The sequence below is a fragment of the Girardinichthys multiradiatus genome, chromosome 9, assembly GCF_021462225.1.
Source record: "Girardinichthys multiradiatus isolate DD_20200921_A chromosome 9, DD_fGirMul_XY1, whole genome shotgun sequence".
NCBI lineage: Eukaryota > Metazoa > Chordata > Actinopteri > Cyprinodontiformes > Goodeidae > Girardinichthys > Girardinichthys multiradiatus.
Genome location: NC_061802.1, coordinates 47,250,802 through 47,269,333, shown reverse-complemented (window position 1 = coordinate 47,269,333; position 18,532 = coordinate 47,250,802). Strand labels below are relative to the sequence as shown.

Below are 18,532 nucleotides of genomic sequence, written 5' to 3'. Positions count from 1 at the left end.
CCAACTTGTGGTGTCAATTCGGGGTCCTGGAGTATGGCTCGGGGAAATTTTAGGTGATTGTGGCACAGTATCAGGTTCACCTGGTGAGTGCCACATGTTCTCATTGACATTCTAGAATTGCGGCGCTCAAGGTGGCAGCAGGTTGAAGTAGCTCTGTTACTTTTGATTCTGATTTATTCTTTTTTGGGAACTCTTCCTCTTGTGGTGGATACAGTTGATTTTTTTTTTGGACAACTGTCCTCTCCGGTGTCAGATGCTGTGCAGCTTGGAGGATATTTCCTAATACTTTCTATTTTTGACATTTGTTATGATGCATTGCCATGGCAATGGGGTTGTTTCTAACAACCGGGAGCAGCTGATTAATATCTCAAAAGCTCAAATAATACTTCAACTTCAACCCCAAATCCCTGATGAGTTGAAAAGGAGACGCCGTGGATGCAGAGCAGGAGCTAAGAGAAGAGAGAGAAGGAGGAAGTTCAAACCATCTCTTCCGTCGATTATGATGGGCAATGTGAGATCGTTGGGAAACAAGTTCAATGAACTCCAAGCCCTACAAAGGACCCAGCCAGAGTACCGGGCATGCAGTATTATGTGTTTTACTGAGACATGGCTGCAGGATCATATCCCCGACTCCAGCGTCTCTCTGCCGGGCTTTTTATCATACGAGCAGACAGAGATTCAAAGAGGAGCGGCAAATGTAAAAGAGGTGGACTGGCAGTACTTGTGAACAACAGATGGTGTAATCCAGGACATGTAACTGTGAAGTGTCATCTCCACAGTCCAGATATTGAACTGTTGGCAGTTAGTTCTGTCCATATTATTTACCCAGAGAGTTCACCAGTGTTATTTTGGCAACCGTTTACCTTCCGCTGTTGCCGACACTGCATGTGATGCCATCAGCTCAGTTGTTGCTAAGCTACAGACACAAAACCCCAATGCTTTTGTGGCAATTTCTGGTGATTTTAACCATGCTTTACTCTCTGCTACACTTCCAACATTTCAACAGTTTGTCAGCTGCTCTACCAGAGAAAACAAAACATTGGATTTGTTTTATGCAAATGTCAAGGACTCATACATCTCTACAGCAAGACCTCCTCTAGGCAAATCAGATCACAATCTTGTTTTTCTCTGCTCAAAATATAAGCCCCTTGTTCAGAGGGAACCTGTAATAAAGAGGACTGTGAGAAAATGGTCACAGGAAGCTGAAGAAGCTCTGCAAGGTTGCTTTGAGGCTACAGACTGGGACGCACTGTGCCAGCCACATGGAGAGGACATCAATGCCATGACTGAGTGTGTAACCGACTATATAAACTTCTGTGTGGATAACATCATCCCCACCAGAACCGTGAGATGCTTCCCCAATAACAAACCTTGGATCACCAGTGACCTGAAGGACCTGCTTAACAAGAACAACAGAGCCTTCAGAGAGAGAGACAGATAATTATTGTGGAGTTTACAGAAGCAACTTAAAGTCAAGATAAGAGACAGCAAGGAGGTGTACAAGAAGAAGCTGGAGAGCCAGCTCCAGCAAAACAATATCAGAGATATGTGGACAGGGATGAAGAAGATCACAGGCTTCAAGCAGAAGGATGATCAGACCGATGGAGGTCTGGACAGAGCCGATGAACTGAACACATTCTTCAATAGGTTCAGTTCAGAAACAAGCTTCGCATCCTCCTCTTCTGCTCACAGCCAAACAGACATTCCACCCTCTTTTGACCCACAGGACCCACAGTTGTCCAGTAACACCTCAAAGTTTTTTATCTTCCACCTTAGCCCTAGACGCTTCTGCTTCTACATGTTTGCCTTCAACCATATCAGAGGATGCTGATGCTTCCTTTGCTTCCCCCTTCCACCTGTGTGTCTCAAGAAGTCAAGTGAAGATGCAACTGGAGAGACTGAATCGGAATAAGGCTGCAGCTCCAGATCATGTCAGCCCTAGAGTCCTGAAGGCCTGTGCAGAGCAGCTCTGTGGGATTCTGTAGCACCTCTTCAACCTTAGCCTGGTCCAGAAGAAGGTCCCGGTGTTGTTGAAGACCTCCATTCTTGTTCCGGTACCAAAGAAATCTCAATCATAAGTCCTCAATGACTATAGACCTGTTGGCCTGACATCCCACATCATGAAGGTCCTAGAGAGACTCCTGTTGGCCCACCTGAGTAAGCAAACAGTAAACCATCAGCAACCCCTTCAGTTTGCTTATCGCTGTGGAGTTGGAGTTGAAGATGCCATCATACACCTGCTTCAACAAACCCACTGTCATCTGGACAAAGCCAGCGGCACTGTGAGGATCATGTTCTTTGATTTCTCCAGTGCATTTAATACAATCCAACCTGATTTGCTTTGTCAGAAACCCCAGAAGACTCAGGTGGAGGCCTCAACAATCTCTTGGATCAAAGACTACCTGACAAACAGACCACAGTTTGTGAGACTGAAGTGTTATGAGTCTAACCAGGTAGTCAGGAGCACCACAGGGGCCTGTACTCTCACCATTCCTTTTCACTCTGTACACCTCAGACTTCCAGTACAAGACAGACTCCTGTCATCTGCAGAAATACTCGGATGATTCTGCAGTTGTGGGGTGGTTCAGAGATGGACAAGAAGCTGAGTACAGGAAGGTGGTGGACCGCTTTGTGGCATGGTGTGGAAACAATCATCTCATTTTGAACGTGACTAAAACAAAGGAGATGATTGTAGATTTTAAGAGAAACAGGAATAAGTCAAAAATATCATGGGAGAAGAAGTGGAGGTGGAGTATAAATACCTCGGTCTTCACCTGGACAACAGACTAGAGTGGAGATGCAACTTTGAAGCCATCTACAAGAAGGGACAGAGCAGACTGTACTTCTTGAGGAAGCTTAGGTTCTTTACTGTTTGCAGCAAGATGCTGCATATCTTCTATAAGTCTGTTGTGGAGAGTATGATCTCTTCTGCCATCATCTTTTGGGGAAGCAGCATCAGAGCCAGGGACTTAAAAAAGCTCAACAAGCTGATAAGGAAGGCTGGCTCTGTTCTGGGGACTTCTCTGGAACCTCTGGAGATCATTGTGGAAAGACGGATTCTTCATAAAATGAAGAACATTATGGAGAACCCTAAGCATCCTCTTCATGAGACTGTCCTACAACAACAGAGTGTCTTCAGTCAGAGGCTTCTTCAGATCTGCTGTAAGACAGAGCACTACAGGAGATCCTTCTTGCCCACAGCCATCAGCATCTACAACGGCTCTTTGAAGAAACCTTCATAATGAGCTACAACATTTAATTTCCCTTTGGGATTAATAAAGTATTTTTGAATTGAATTGAATCATCAGGCAGATAGGGTATCCTCATCCCCCTTGAGCCTTGTTTCTCTTGTTTCTCCTCTCTTTGTTGACCTGGATCAGCTGCTCCTTTGTCTTGGGGCAAAAGCTACCTTATGTTTCACAGGGCACTACGTAGCTGACAGGCAGGTGGCTTATACTATTCACCTTCTTCTGCACCATCGTCACTGCAGAAACAGAGAGATATATGCTGAAGACTTAATTTGACTTAAGCATTTTTCTGGTTGAGTTAGTTGGCGACATTAAAGACTCCTCTTGCAAGGGATTTAGAAAAAAAAAACATGACGTGTTTAACCCTACATTTAGATATGGTAAAAAATTATTGTCTCTGTTTTACGTCCTGTTTTACGAGGCACACCTGTCCACATAATCAATCAGACTCCAACCTCCTTACCTTAGGCAAGACAAAAGAGCTGTCTAAGGACACCAGGGACAAAATGACAGTCCAGCAAAAGGCTGGGGTGGGCTATGGGACATTAAGCAAGCAGCTTGGTGTCAAGGCAACAACTGTTGGCGACAGTGGCGACAGTAATAGGGCAGTTATAGTTGTATGGCTGCCTCACTTCTCTCAGTCTGCCTTGGGGCAGCTGTGGCTATAATGTAGCGTACCACAGTCAGTGTGTGAATGTGTGTTTGAAGGAGGGAATGACTGATTGTAGTGAAAAGGGCTTTGAGGTCTTTGGTGACTTGATAAAGCACTATACAAGGGCAGGCCATTTACCATTTAAATTATTAGAAATTGGAAGAAACTCAAGGTGACTGTAAATCTCTCTCAGACTGGGCCTCTATGCAAGATCTCACCTTGTGGAGCATCAAGGTTCATGAGAAGGGTGAGGGATCAGCCCAGAACTCTGGTGGCCTGAAGAGATCCTGGAACACAGTCTCAGAGGTTGCGATTGGTAACACACCCGTTGATTAAAATACTGCAGCGCAGCAAAGGTGTCCCTGCTCAAGCCAGCACATGTCCAGCACTGTCTCAGTTTTTCCTATAACCATCTGGATAATTCAGAGGAGGCATGGGAGAAGGTGATGTGGGCTGATGAGAATTTTTGTTATAAACTCTACTCGCCTTGTTTGCATAAGGAAGGATGAGTACAATCATAAGAACATCATCCCAACCATGAACCATGTGGGTGGAAACATTATGCTCTGAGGGAGTTTTTCTGCAAAGGGGAGAGGACAACTGGACTGTATTGAGTGGAGGATGGGGCATTAAAAATGGGTTGTGGCTGGGTCTTCCAGCAAGACTATAACCCAAGACACACAGCCAGGGAAACAAAGGAGCAGCTCCGTAAGAAGCATTTCAAGGTCATGGAGTGGCACTGAACCCACAAGTAAATCTTTATTGTGCGTTCACACCAAACTGTACATCTGTCTTAGGTGAGTAAATAAATCTCAACTCAATAGAAAAACAGCCATAATGTACTGTCCACATCTTCTAAATATAATAAACATTTTTGTGCCTAAACATATGGACGAGAACCACCAAAATACACCAGGCAAGAGCCGATATGACAACAGAATGTAGCAAGGTAGCCATAAGTATTGAATAATTATGCAGTTTAAATAACGGCTGATCGGCAACCTAGAAATCAGGCTTGCAGACCTGATCTTTTAGACATCTAAAAATTAAATACGTATGAATAAAATGTTATTTCCTACATGAGCATAGATGTACCCTGAACGACTGCTGTGTGTTGTGTGACAATTTTTATGCTGAAAAGAGGGCTATAGAAGTGATGCGAATTGACAGAAAAGTTCAGATTTTTCAACTCCAAAATTTGCTTCACGTCCATCACGGGTTGCGCTTTGCTCTCGCTTCACCCTAATCATGGCGCTTGCATCACTAGAAACGCTTCCTTCGCATCACTTCGCTCCTGACCGTGCCTCTACATAGTGATAATATGTAAATCACTCGCTCTGGTCGCGTCATTTGCGTTTGTTCTGCATGTACTATTAGAGGGAGTTTAAACTCTGTGTTGCCCAGTGGCAGCCATTAAACCTAAAAGATCTGGAGAAGATTTGTATGGATCTGTATGCCTGTATGGACACTGTACAGAGTGTTTGCAAGCCTGTTCAACTACTACAGGGAAACCTTTGACCTCTGTAATTGTAAACAAAGGGTTTTGTACCAAATATAATTATACTGATAAATTAATTGATATATTGCTATGATAAAACATAATTATATTTATTATATGACATACTTATTTCATGCAATAAAATACAAATTATTTAAATATCATACAATGTGATGTTCTGGTTTTTCTGTTAGATTCAGTTTCTCACAGTTAAAGTGCACCTATGATGAAAATTACAGACCTCTCCATTCTTTGTAAGAGAGAAAACTTGCAAAATTGACAGTGTATCAAATACTTATTTTCCCCACAAAGTTTTCTTCCAAGATCATCTTGGATCAACAGGGACAGGAGACCATTTAATGTTCCTCTCTGTTCTCTGTGGCCAGAGCTGTGCAGCTTGCACAGTGTGCAATAAAGGTTAATTATAAGTTTACTGTTTGCAAACATCCACAGAAAATTATGCTAGGCTTTTAAACCCAAAAACAGTGTTTAAACTGATCGGGTTTTTGCATCAAAGATAATACTTGTGCACCTGTGGACTATATGAAACATTGATCATGATGCATCTTTTCTGCTGCTGTATGACATTTCTTAATGAACTAGCTATTTTATTGTCTTGTTTCTTTAATTTAAAAAATATATATATTATTCTTGAACAGACCCACATGATAATTTTATCTCATTATCTCAGTTGTGCTTCTTACATTCCACTCGAATCCACCGACAGCAATGCCTCCAGCTGCTCCCGTTCCTGCAAGTCCAATGAACAACCCGCTGCCAACATTACTTGACATCAGGGAGGCTCCTATCTGTTAGTAAAAATAAATAATAGGAGAAACAAGAACCTTTTTGTTAGTGTAATTTGTAAGGATTATGATTATTGATTAATTCATATTTTTCAAAAATTATAATTTGGGAAAATAATTTCTTAACCAAAAATCAATACTTACAAGTAGAAATCAGAGATGTCCTCTGGTATTGTGATTATTGGCTCAAAGTTCTTAATAATTACAATTAGTCAATTACCATTAATAATTGATAATTATTTACCAAAACCACTAAATGTCACTGTTTATTCAACCGCCACATCAAAGATGGGGGAACTTCGACCTTACTTTGACAGATAAATCACTCTTGCTCAAAATAAACACAAACACTTCTCTTAAATATATAAATGTGAAGATTTATTGAAACCATATAGCCCTGATATAATTACTACTTTGGTCCAAAAACCTTCACGAAACAAACAAGCACTATTCTACACAAAGGGGATAAAAATGACTACCTAACAATAATAATAAAAGAAAATATCTGTGCATTGAGTGTCTATGAAGATCAAACCAGCAGTTGTTTGGACAAAATGTGCAATTTGGGTTAACTTGGAAAGAGAAGCCCTCCTGATGTTCTGAAGTTTCGATTTTCGGCGATCTGCTGGTAAATGGTGGGCTGCGCTCTTAGCCACTAGCAGCTGATTGCTCCAAATCTCGAACAAAGAGTCGTAAAACTCTGATCCGGTAACTTTGCAACCCAGTCCTTGGTTAGGGTTGGACCTTTTTTTTTAAATACAGCATTACAAATGTATAAGTCTGTAATAAAACACACACACAAAAACTCACACATACGCATGAACACACGCACCCGAACACCCAACCCACACACACACACACACTGAGAGTAACTATAACTAATGACAGGAGATACAGTCATATTCAATAAATAAAAAAATTGTTGAAAAGTTAATTAATTTCAGTAATTGAATTCTTTTAATGGAAACACATTATATCGTTTAATTACACACAGGCTGGTTTACATCAATCAAGACAGAAATATTTACTACTTCAGTTACGTTGAAATTGTTTGTACTTACTGGCCACCATGTCATGGAACGACCAGCCAAAAAATATCCCCTCACAGAGGTCCGATTAGCTTTCACTGAAGACTGTTGGACAAAAAGGTAAACATTAGGTTAACAAAAGGAGACAAAACAAACACCCTTCAATCAAACTAATTTGACAGAAGACCTTTGCCCTGTAGCGGAGGGCATGTGAAGGGATGTATGGTGTGGAACAGCATGTGAGAACACATTTTTTTTTTTAAACCTTGCATAATTTTCTGCCCAATCCCCAATTATTTACTTTGTGTTGTCAAATCATATAAAATCCAGATGAAAACATATTGAAATTAGTTGTTTCAATGTTACAGAAGGCAATAAATATTCAGCTACCACTGTTTTAAAAGAGCTTCTGTGACTGTCTTATCAGCCTGAACTCCCCCCATATGTACCCATATGTACCTCAGAGCTTTTAGAGAAGGGGGTGAAAACACAAAGGTCTATGGTATTATAGAGTAGGTTCTTGCACAGCTCTTGTGTGTCTCTTTACATGGCATGTGACTAGCTTTAAACAGCACTATCTCTCCAAAATCGCTTTCTTTTTTGCTTCTATGAAAGGCCAGGTTGGTTAAATGCATTACTGAAGTTGAGTGGAATTTCCACACATGTTTTTGCTTTTTGTTAAATGCACTGCAGGTAATTATCATGTGAGCTGATTCTCAAACATGTGCCTAAGGGTGTTAGATGGGTGAATGTGGTTTTGTGTCCTTAGATGGCATGTGAGTTGCTTTAAACAGCACTTCTTAAAAAGTAGCTAAACCCAAATAATCTTTTTTTCAATTTTAATGGATAACAGGTGCAAAAACTGTGCAGACAGTCTTTTTTAAATGAGGAGATTGCATTTGTTACTGGCTGACTGCATTTGTTACTGGCTGACTGCTACTGCTTCCAGCGGATCTGGTGGGAAAGCGAACACATCCTTTCTGCTGTGTTGCTTGAAACATGCAGGGTTTGTTGTGCTGCATCATTATGAATTAACCAGCTGTTGAAGTTTTTCTTCTGTTCCATGCCACTCCTGCTTTTCTGGACTGTTACAGTTTGTTAACCTTTGTCGTCACTATTCACAGCAGCCGGTTTTTTTCATCACAGCCTCTGTCCTGACAATATTATTTCCCCCTTCGCCTTTAATCAGAATGATTGTTTACATTGCACAAGAGGGCAGAGCTGTGTCCAAAGTAGTGTGCGCCCTATGTCTTCGGTCCATCTGCAGCTGGTCAGTGCTGAGTCTGGGCTGACAACACCACAGGAGCATCAAGGAATACAGCTTGTTAACGGTTTTGCTTGATGTAACTCACAACCATTGCGTCCTAGAAATTGGCCAGTCAATATTAACAATAAAAAAGTCAAACATGTCTGTCAATGAATTTATTAGAGGTTTGCCTCCCTTGAACCTTTTATTCTTTCTAAGACTCACTGTGTTGTTTGTCTGAGAGTATGTGTTTGAAGAGTTAAGAGTTTATCATAAACACAATATTTAAGCCTGACTATCATATTAGTAAGAGTTGACTATCTGTTTATTATACCTTTGCTAATTTAAAACCATAAAGCCACATAAATGTCCTGTAAAGAATATCAATTGAGCATTTATGCACAGAAAATATGTTTTTTCCAATGGTTTGATTGTTTAAATTGTTATTTTGGTAACACAAAGTGATTTTTTACTGTATAAACTCTTCCCTGGCATATGTCCACATTCAAACAACATATTAAACTGATCCAGCTCCAGTTGCTCAGCAATGACACAATTTTACTGTCAGTAATGCATTTTGTTTTATTTAGTGACAAGGTTAAAGCATACACTGTCTTTTTCTCCACATGGAATAGGTTGCCTTAATATGGTGATTTTTCACCTGCTAAAATGTGATTTTAATTTCTAGTTTCAGAGTAAAGGATTGAATCTGCATTGTAATGTCTATTTCTTTAATATTAATTACATTATGGTAAATGGTAAAATGGTAAATGGCCTGAACTTGTATAGGGCTTTATCAAGTCCCCAGAGACTCCAAAGCGCTTTACACTACAATAAGTCATCCACCCATTCATACACACATTCACACACTGACAGTGGTGAGCTACAAAGTAACCACAGCTGCCCTAGGGCACACTGACAGAAGTGAGGCTGACATAAACAGGCACCACCGAGCCCTCTGACCACCATCAGCAGGCAAGGCAGGTGAAGTGTCTTGCCCAAGGACACAATGACTGAGACGTACAGAGTAGGGGGTATGAATCGGCAACCCACCGGTTGCAGGATGAACTCCTACCACCTGAGCCACAGCGCCCCCATATTATCAACCTCACAGTACAGTCAGTCCTTTGCATGATGTGTAATTACAGTTACAAAGGCTGTGCGTGCTGCTCTGGCAGATGATCTGGTTTGTGCACACTACAGCAGCAGTATTTATATTTACATTTATATATATAAATATGTCATGTTGGGTGGAAGTGAAGCAGGACCAAAATTGCAAGAAGATGACAAGTTAAGTAATAACAGGAAACAATAAACTTACAGATAGGAACTAAGGCAAGGTAACAGACGTGTTGGGACCACACAGCCATGGGTGTTCAACACTAAAACTCCGGTACATACTTTCCTGGAACCTTTCAAAATAAAGTGCATTAACCTTCTTCCAGCACAGCCAGGAAATGGGGTAACTGTGGACTTCCTGTGGCGCCAATACCCAAATAAAAGCCCCACCTTTCCACAAGTCTTCCTCTTCCACACCGATGACCATCGGGTCAGGAGGGAACACAGCGCGCTGAATGTCTTTTGCTGGCAAAAGGACATAAATTCAACTGGATCCAAGGACCGATCATTTGCAAAAGTTAGGTAGAATGAAATACTGTCTGTGTATCCGGTATTTTCATTCATGAACGGAGAAATTAAGGTGTAAGAGTTGCTTACATTTTCTCTTCGAGGCCCCACAGAAGCAAACGGTGTTCCGAGAGAAGCTGTTTCGACAAGCCGAGTCTGGAGGAAAGACGACGGCCGCAACCGTGTTTACGGTAACGAACAGCTGGTCACCTTCTGATCGGGAGAAACTGAGGAAGTTAGCGGGAAGCTAACTCTTTGTTCACAACGGATATCTTCTTCAAACTTCGCCTTGGGACGACATTCCCTCAACAGCTTCAGAGGTTGGGGTTTGGGCAGATTAACAGATTGGTTTAGGATGAAATGATCTAAACGTTTTCATGTTATGAAGTTTGTTTTGTGGAACTCGGCTATCTTGGTGCTAGCATGCTACCTGTAGCACCGAGGCCGGTTCGGGTTCTTTGTATGTGTTAAAGCTAAGATAAACTTTATTTAAAGGGTGGTTTTAACCAGAACATTGCTCATAACGCGCCGTCAGCGCTTATGCATTTTAACCCTGGTATTTTAAAGGTATGTGTTGATTCTGGCGCTAAGCTATCTCTAGCTTAGCACTTTAGCTAGCTTCTTTGTTAGCCCAACGGCCAGCCGGTAAGAACACGTGTGCTAGCATTAAGGCTAGTCAACAGAAAGGTTGTTAGTTTTCAAGCTAGTGAATAATAGTCCCCGAACATCATTTACTAAAGTTGATAACTAAGTAAACACCATTAAGCCCCATTTCTCCAGAAAGATTTGGCTCTTTTCCAAAATACTCAATAATATTTCTTTAAATATTATTTTAATAAATGAAGGCAGCTAATTAGACACCGTTGAGAATTAGTCATCCAGGAGGTTGGTTTTATTCAGCAGATCATTATTTAAAACATTATTTTATTAAAATAATATTTAATCTGATCTTGCATTGTGAAGGGTTGTCTAAAGGTTGCTGATTATTTTCTAAGTTAGTTCCAAAACTAACTTAACTTCACTTCCAGATTCTTCAAGATAATCCGTGGTTCTCAAACATAAACATTGCATGGTAATGTTGCATCACTCTTTTTGGTCATGATTTCTAATCATCTTTAATCAACTTGTTTATATTGTACATAGTCCATTAGTTGTCATTATTCTTTAATTCTGCTTGGTAGTTTAGTTGGATTGTTTTAGCATAGTAAAGAGTTTGTTGATTGAAATATGTTTGACTTTGAGTTGACTTATTTTTGTTAATAAATTCTTGTATTTTAAGAAATTGTGTGAATTCATTCCATATGTGTGCAGAGTTTATGCTGTTCAATAATGCCTGAGCTCGTCTCACACCTTTCTATTCTGTCCTAATACCATCGCCGTAATGGGGCTGGTATTCACAGGACAATCCTTAACAGACCGGAATATTATTTTGTAAAATATTAATATTAAAATATTAAATAATATTCTCAGATTCATATTTACAACAGACGGGAACTCAGAGAAGTAGAACTGGGAGATATCAGCAGTGAACAATTCTTGAACTCAAATTTCTCTTGTGGTGGATAAAAGTTTTTTGGACAATTATCCTCTCTGGTATCCGATGCTGTGCAGCTGGAGGGATTTTTGCTGATACATGGAAACGGGATTGTTTTTTACAGCCAGGAGCAGTTGATTAATATCTCAAAAGCTAAAATAATACCTCCACTACAACCTCAAATCCCTGACGAGTTGAAAAGGAGGCGCCGTGGATGCAGAGCAGGAGCAAAGAGAAGAGGGAGAAGAAGGAAGTTCTTCTCTTCCATCAATTCTGACGTGCAATGTGAGATCATTGGTAAACAAGTTGGATGAAATCCAAGCCCTACAAAGGACCCAGCCAAAGTATCAGAAATCCAGTATTATGTGTTTCACTGAGACATGGCTGCAGGATCATATTTCTGACTCCAGCGTCTCTCTGTCAGATAGAGATTTAAAGAGGAGCGGCAAACATAGAGGAGGTGGACTAGCAGTACTTGTGGACAACAGATGGTGTAATCCAGGACATTTTACTCTGAAGTGTCGTCTCTGCAGTCCAGATATTAAACTGTTAGCAGTAAGCTTCCATCCATATTATTTACCCAGAGAGTCCACCAGTGTTATTTTGGCAAAACTATATGTTCCACCTTTAGCTGTTGCCGACACTGCATGTGATGCTCTCAGTTCAGTTGTTGCTAAGCTACAGACACAACACCCCAATGCGTTTGTGGCAATATCTGGAGATTTTAACCAATGCTTCACTCTCTGGTACACTTCCAGCGTTTCAACAGTTTATCAGCTGCTCTACCAGAAAAAGTAAAACATTAGATTTGTTTTATGCAAATGTCAAGGACTCATACATCTCTAAAGCAAGACCTCCTCTAGGCAAATCAGATCACAATCTTGTTTTTTTGCTCAAAATATAAGCTCCTTGTTCAGAGGCAACCTGTAATAAAGAGAACTGTGAGAAGATGGTCACAGGAAGCTGAAGAAGCCCTGCGAGGTTGCTTTGAGGCTACAGACTGCACTGTGCCAACCACATGGAGAGGACATTAATGCCATGAGTGTGTCACTGACTACATAAATTCCTGTGAGGATAACACCATCCCCACCAGAACAGTGAGATGGTTCCCCAATAACAAACCTTGGATTACCCGTGACCTGAAGGACCTGCTTAACAAGAAAAAAAGAGCCCTCAGAGAGGGAGACAGGGAATTATTGAGGAGTATACAGAAGCAACTTAAATTGAACTTAAATTAAAACCTTAACTTAAATTGAAACCTCAGACTTCCAGTACAAGACAGACTCCTGTCATCTGCAGAAATACAGGTCCTTCTCAAAATATTAGCATATTGTGATAAAGTTCATTATTTTCCATAATGTCATGATGAAAATTTAACATTCATATATTTTAGATTCATTGCACACTAACTGAAATATTTCAGGTCTTTTATTGTCTTAATACGGATGATTTTGGCATACAGCTCATGAAAACCCAAAATTCCTATCTCACAAAATTAGCATATCACTCAAAGGGTCTCTAAACGAGCTATGAACCTAATCATCTGAATCAACGAGTTGGACTCTCTTCTACTCTAGAGTGGCCCACGGGGAGAGGCGGCGGGCTGGTGTGGGTTTGCTTGTTGCCCCCCAGCTCAGCCGTCTTGTGTTGGGGTTTACCCCAGTGGATGAGAGGGTTGTATCCCTGCGCCGTCGGGTTGGGGCGAGGTCTCTGACTATCATTTCAGCCTACGGGCCGAGTGGTAGTGCAGAGTACCCTGCCTTCTTGGCGTCCCTGTCGGGGGTGCTGGATAGTGCCCCTATCAGCCTCCCTGGTAAGGCCTACGCCAGGGTATTGGAGAGGAGAGTCCGACCGATAGTCGAACCTCGGCTTCAGGAGGAACAGTGTGGTTTTCGTCCCAGCCGTGGAACACTGGACCAGCTCTATACCCTCTACAGGGTGCTCGAGGGTTCATGGGAGTTTGCCCAACCGGTTCACATGTGTTTTGTGGACCTGGAGAAGGCATTCGACTGTGTCCCTCGTGATGCCCTGTGGGGGGTGCTCCAGGAGTATGGAATCGGGGGCCCTTTATTAGGGGCCATCCGGTCCCTGTACGAGCGGAGCAGGAGTTTGGTCCGCATTGCCGGCACTAAGTCGGACCTGTTCCCAGTGCATGTTGGACTCTGGCAGGGCTGCCCTTTGTCGCCGGTCCTGTTCATAACTTTTATGGACAGGATTTCTAGACGCAGCCAAGGGCCGGAGGGGGTCTGGTTTGGGGACCAGTGGATTTCGTCTCTTCTTTTTGCGGATGATGTGGTCCTGCTGGCCCCCTCTAGCCAAGACCTACAGCATGCGCTGTGGCAGTTCGCAGCCGAGTGTGAAGCGGCTGGGATGAGGATCAGCTCCTCCAAGTCCGAGGCCATGGTACTCGACCGGAAAAGGGTGGCTTGTCCTCTTCAGGTTGGAGGGGAGTTCCTGCCTCAAGTGGAGGAGTTTAAGTATCTCGGGGTCTTGTTCACGAGTGAGGGAAGAATGGAGCGGGAGATCAACAGACGGATCGGTGCATCTGCCACAGTAATGGGGGCGCTGTGCCGGTCCATTGTGGTGAAGAGAGAGCTGAGCCGAAAAGCAAAGCTCTCAATTTACTGGTCGGTCTACGTTCCTACCCTCACCTATGGCCATGAACTTTGGGTCATGACCGAAAGAACGAGATCACGGATACAAGCGGCTGAAATGAGCTTCCTCCGTAGGGTGGCCGGGCACTCCCTTAGAGATAGGGTGAGGAGCTCGGCCATCCGGGAGGAGCTTGGAGTAGAGCCGCTGCTCCTCCACATTGAGAGGAGCCAGTTGAGGTGGCTCGGGCATCTATACCGGATGCCTCCTGGACGCCTTCCTCGGGAGGTGTTCCAGGCACGTCCCACCGGGAGGAGGCCCAGGGGACGGCCCAGGACACGCTGGAGGGACTATGTCTCTCGGCTGGCCTGGGAACGCCTTGGGCTCCCCCTGGAGGAGCTGGAGGAGGTGTCTGGAGAGAGGGACGTCTGGGCGTCTCTGCTGAGTCTGCTGCCCCCGCGACCCGGTCCCGGATAAGCGGAAGACGACGAACGAACGAACGACGAACGAACGAACTCTAAACACCTGCAAAAGATTCCTGAGGCCTTTAAAACTCCCAGCCTGGTTCATCACTCAAAACCCCAATCATGGGTAAGACTGCCGACCTGACTGTTGTCCAGAAGGCCACTATTGACACCCTCAAGCAAGAGGGTAAGACACAGAAAGAAATTTCTGAACGAATAGGCTGTTCCCAGAGTGCTGTATCAAGGCACCTCAGTGGGAAGTCTGTGGGAAGGAAAAAGTGTGGCAGAAAACGCTGCACAACGAGAAGAGGTGATCGGACCCTGAGGAAGATTGTGGAGAAGGGCCGATTCCAGACCTTGGGGGACCTGCGGAAGCAGTGGACTGAGTCTGGAGTAGAAACATCCAGAGCCACCGTGCACAGGCGTGTGCAGGAAATGGGCTACAGGTGCCGCATTCCCCAGGTCAAGCCACTTTTGAACCAGAAACAGCGGCAGAAGCGCCTGACCTGGGCTACAGAGAAGCAGCACTGGACTGTTTCTCAGTGGTCCAAAGTACTTTTTTCGGATGAAAGCAAATTCTGCATGTCATTCGGAAATCAAGGTGCCAGAGTCTGGAGGAAGACTGGGGAGAAGGAATTGCCTAAATGCCAGAAGTCCAGTGTCAAGTACCCACAGTCAGTGATGGTCTGGGGTGCCGTGCCAGCTGCTGGTGTTGGTCCACTGTGTTTTATCAAGGGCAGGGTCAATACAGCTAGCTATCAGGAGATTTTGGAGCACTTCATGCTTCCATCTGCCGAAAAGCTTTATGGAGATGAAGATTTCATTTTTCAGCACGACCTGGCACCTGCTCACAGTGCCAAAACCACTGGTAAATGGTTTACTGACCATGGTATCACTGTGCTCAATTGGCGTGCCAACTCTCCTGACCTGAACCCCATAGAGAATCTGTGGGATATTGTGAAGAGAACGTTGAGAGACTCAAGACCCAACACTCTGGATGAGCTAAAGGCCGCTATCGAAGCATCCTGGGCCTCCATAAGACCTCAGCAGTGCCACAGGCTGATTGCCTCCATGCCACGCCGCATTGAAGCAGTAATTTCTGCAAAAGGATTCCCGACCAAGTATTGAGTGCATAACTGTACATGATTATTTGAAGGTTGATGTTTTTTGTATTAAAAACACTTTTCTTTTATTGGTCGGATGAAATATGCTAATTTTGTGAGATAGGAATTTGGGGTTTTCATGAGCTGTATGCCAAAATCATCTGTATTAAGACAATAAAAAACCTGAAATATTTCAGTTAGAGTGCAATGAATCTAAAATATATGAATGTTAAATTTTCATCATGACATTATGGAAAATAATGAACTTTATCACAATATGCTAATATTTTGAGAAGGACCTGTATATGTATGTATATGCATTTATATGTATATGTATGGATGGGCTGTTCCAGTTTAATTACACATCCAAAGATTTCATAGTTTGGAAGTGCTCATTTTAAAATGCAATAAGTGGTTCAGACCTAACAGCAACCGAGGAGACGGAACTGATGTTTAAGTGGCTTGGCAAAGAATCCGCTGAACATATAGAGCAAATCTGAGCCATAAACATCAATAACCCAGCCAACTGTCTCAACATGATATGGGACGAACAATGTTATGGCTTAGCTAAAGTGATCGTGGATGCGCTTTTCAACAGAATTGTCACATTCCCCAAAATCACATCCAAAGACTACACAAACCTGAGAAAGTTCAGCAATCTGCTCATGGAATTGCACTGTGCTAAAGCTTAAGGAAACCTCCCTGGTCTTGCGTTTCTGGATACAGCAAGAGAAGTAGATCCTATTGTCCAAAAACTCCCCTTCAACTTGCATACAATTTGTGCCCTTCCCACCATTTAATGTTTTTGTAGTTTGTTAGACAAGAAGCCAACTCTAGAAATGACCCTAGCTTTAACTTCATTTCATCCACTGATGTATCCAAACCAGTCAAGCCAACTTGGAGAACAATTCAATTCAATTCAAAAATACTTTATTAATCTCAAAGAGAAATTAAATGTTATTGTAGTTCATTATGAGGGTTTCCTCAAAGAGCCGTTGTAGATGTTGATGGAGCAGACCAAAAGAGACTTCAGCAAAAAACTGATGTCTCCCACTCTAGCTCAGACACATTGAAACCTACATGCAACGCTGTAAAACGCACAATATTTGCCTTGTTCTTTTCTGAAAATGCAGAGGTTTTCATATAAAAACACTGGAGGGTAGGAAAGCGATCTTAAAGGAAAACAACCTTTGCTTCAAATCCTGTGGCTCAAGTACACACATCGCAAAGAACTGTAAAGATAAGGGGCAGTGCTTGGAGTGCAGCGATGAGAAACACTGCTCTGCTCTTCACCCAGGACCAGCACCTTGGCTAAAGGAAACTAAACTTGCAGCAGGGCATGGCAGGGAGCCTGACTCTGCAGAACAGGAGGTAATCACTTCCAAATAGATTAGGTTTGTGGTGTGAACGAAGGAGGTAGTTCATGCTCAAAAATCTGTCTCATTAAGGTGTATCCAGCAGGCCACACGCAAGAAGCAGTAAGACTCTATGCCATCCATGATGAACAAAGAGATCATTAGTACGCCCTTAGTTATTTGAACTGTTTAATGATTGTGGCCCTAGTAATCCCTATTTATTTAAAATCTGTGCTGGTACTAAAGATACGATGGGAAGGAGAGCCACAGTGTATGTAGTGGCAGCTACCAATCACAGTCACTTAAAGTGTGTAGCTCACATCATACCTGACCTGGACTCTAATGCCCCCATTCCAACGCTTCTTGGACGGGATGAAATTAAAGTTCACAAGTCCGTAAACAGATAAATGGACCTAACAACGCTCCCTATGTACAAAATCTAGACCAAGGATGGGTCATAGTAGGAAACGTGTGTTTAGGTGATGTCCACAAAACGCTGGCTGTAAAGACTTTCTTTACTAATGCAACTGAGAAGGCCGTCCCATAATGTTTGAGACATGCACTAGTATTTTCAACATAAAAGAGAGACATTGTGGAATACAAATTTGATTAAATTTAGGCACCCAGCTTGTGGACAGCGCTTGTGAATCTGACCATTTAGGATGCAATGTGTTCAAACAAACCAAACACGGCAATTACATCTCACCTTCCATTCAAGACAATGTCTTCTTAAAAATAATGGAGGAAGGACTAAAAAAGGACAAAGATAACAGTTGGACAGCTCCATTATCTTTTAGATTGCCACGTCGTCTCCATAGCAACAGACCCCAGGCCCTGAATCACCTAATGTCACTTGTGAACAACTTTGAAAAGAAAGTGGCAATGAAGGAAAACTGTCACTTGGCAAGAGTGACAGAAATATTCTAAAACAAACATGCAGAAATTGCCATTCCACTAAAAGACGGAGAGGAATGTTGGTATTTGCTGCTATTCGGTGTTTACCACCCCTGTAAACTCAAACAGATTACGGTAGTCTTTGACAGCACTGCAAAGTAAAGGGTGTATCACTGAACAATGTGTTTTAAAGAGGGACGAATCTTCATAACTCACTGCTAGGCATCCTAATAAGCTTCAGAAAGGAGGCTTTTGCCTTCAATGCGACATTGAACATATCTCTTAATGTTTCAATGTTTGAGAGCAAGACATGAACTACTTGCTGTTTTTGTGGTTTCATGACAATGATATTTCCAAAGACATTGTACAGTATAGGATGAGAGTCCATGTCTTTGGGAATAGCCCATCACAGTGGCCATATACAGCTTGAATCAGTCTGTTTTACACAGCGAGCCAGACTGTGATCCAGATGTTAAGCAGTTTGTC

General features: G+C 42.6%; 1 protein-coding gene across 3 annotated transcripts in view; it reads right to left on the bottom strand.

Moving 5' to 3' along the window:
• slc5a9 (solute carrier family 5 member 9) overlaps window positions 1-18,532 on the bottom strand; it is a 148,671-nt gene that overhangs the window by 83,929 nt on the left and 46,210 nt on the right. For all 3 annotated transcript variants that reach the window (XM_047374797.1, XM_047374799.1, XM_047374798.1), the window contains 2 exons: window positions 7,266-7,337; window positions 6,103-6,207 (listed from right to left, as the gene is read on the bottom strand). In XM_047374797.1, the coding sequence (XP_047230753.1) occupies window positions 6,103-6,207; window positions 7,266-7,337 (177 nt within the window). The remainder of the gene's footprint in view (window positions 1-6,102; window positions 6,208-7,265; window positions 7,338-18,532) is intronic.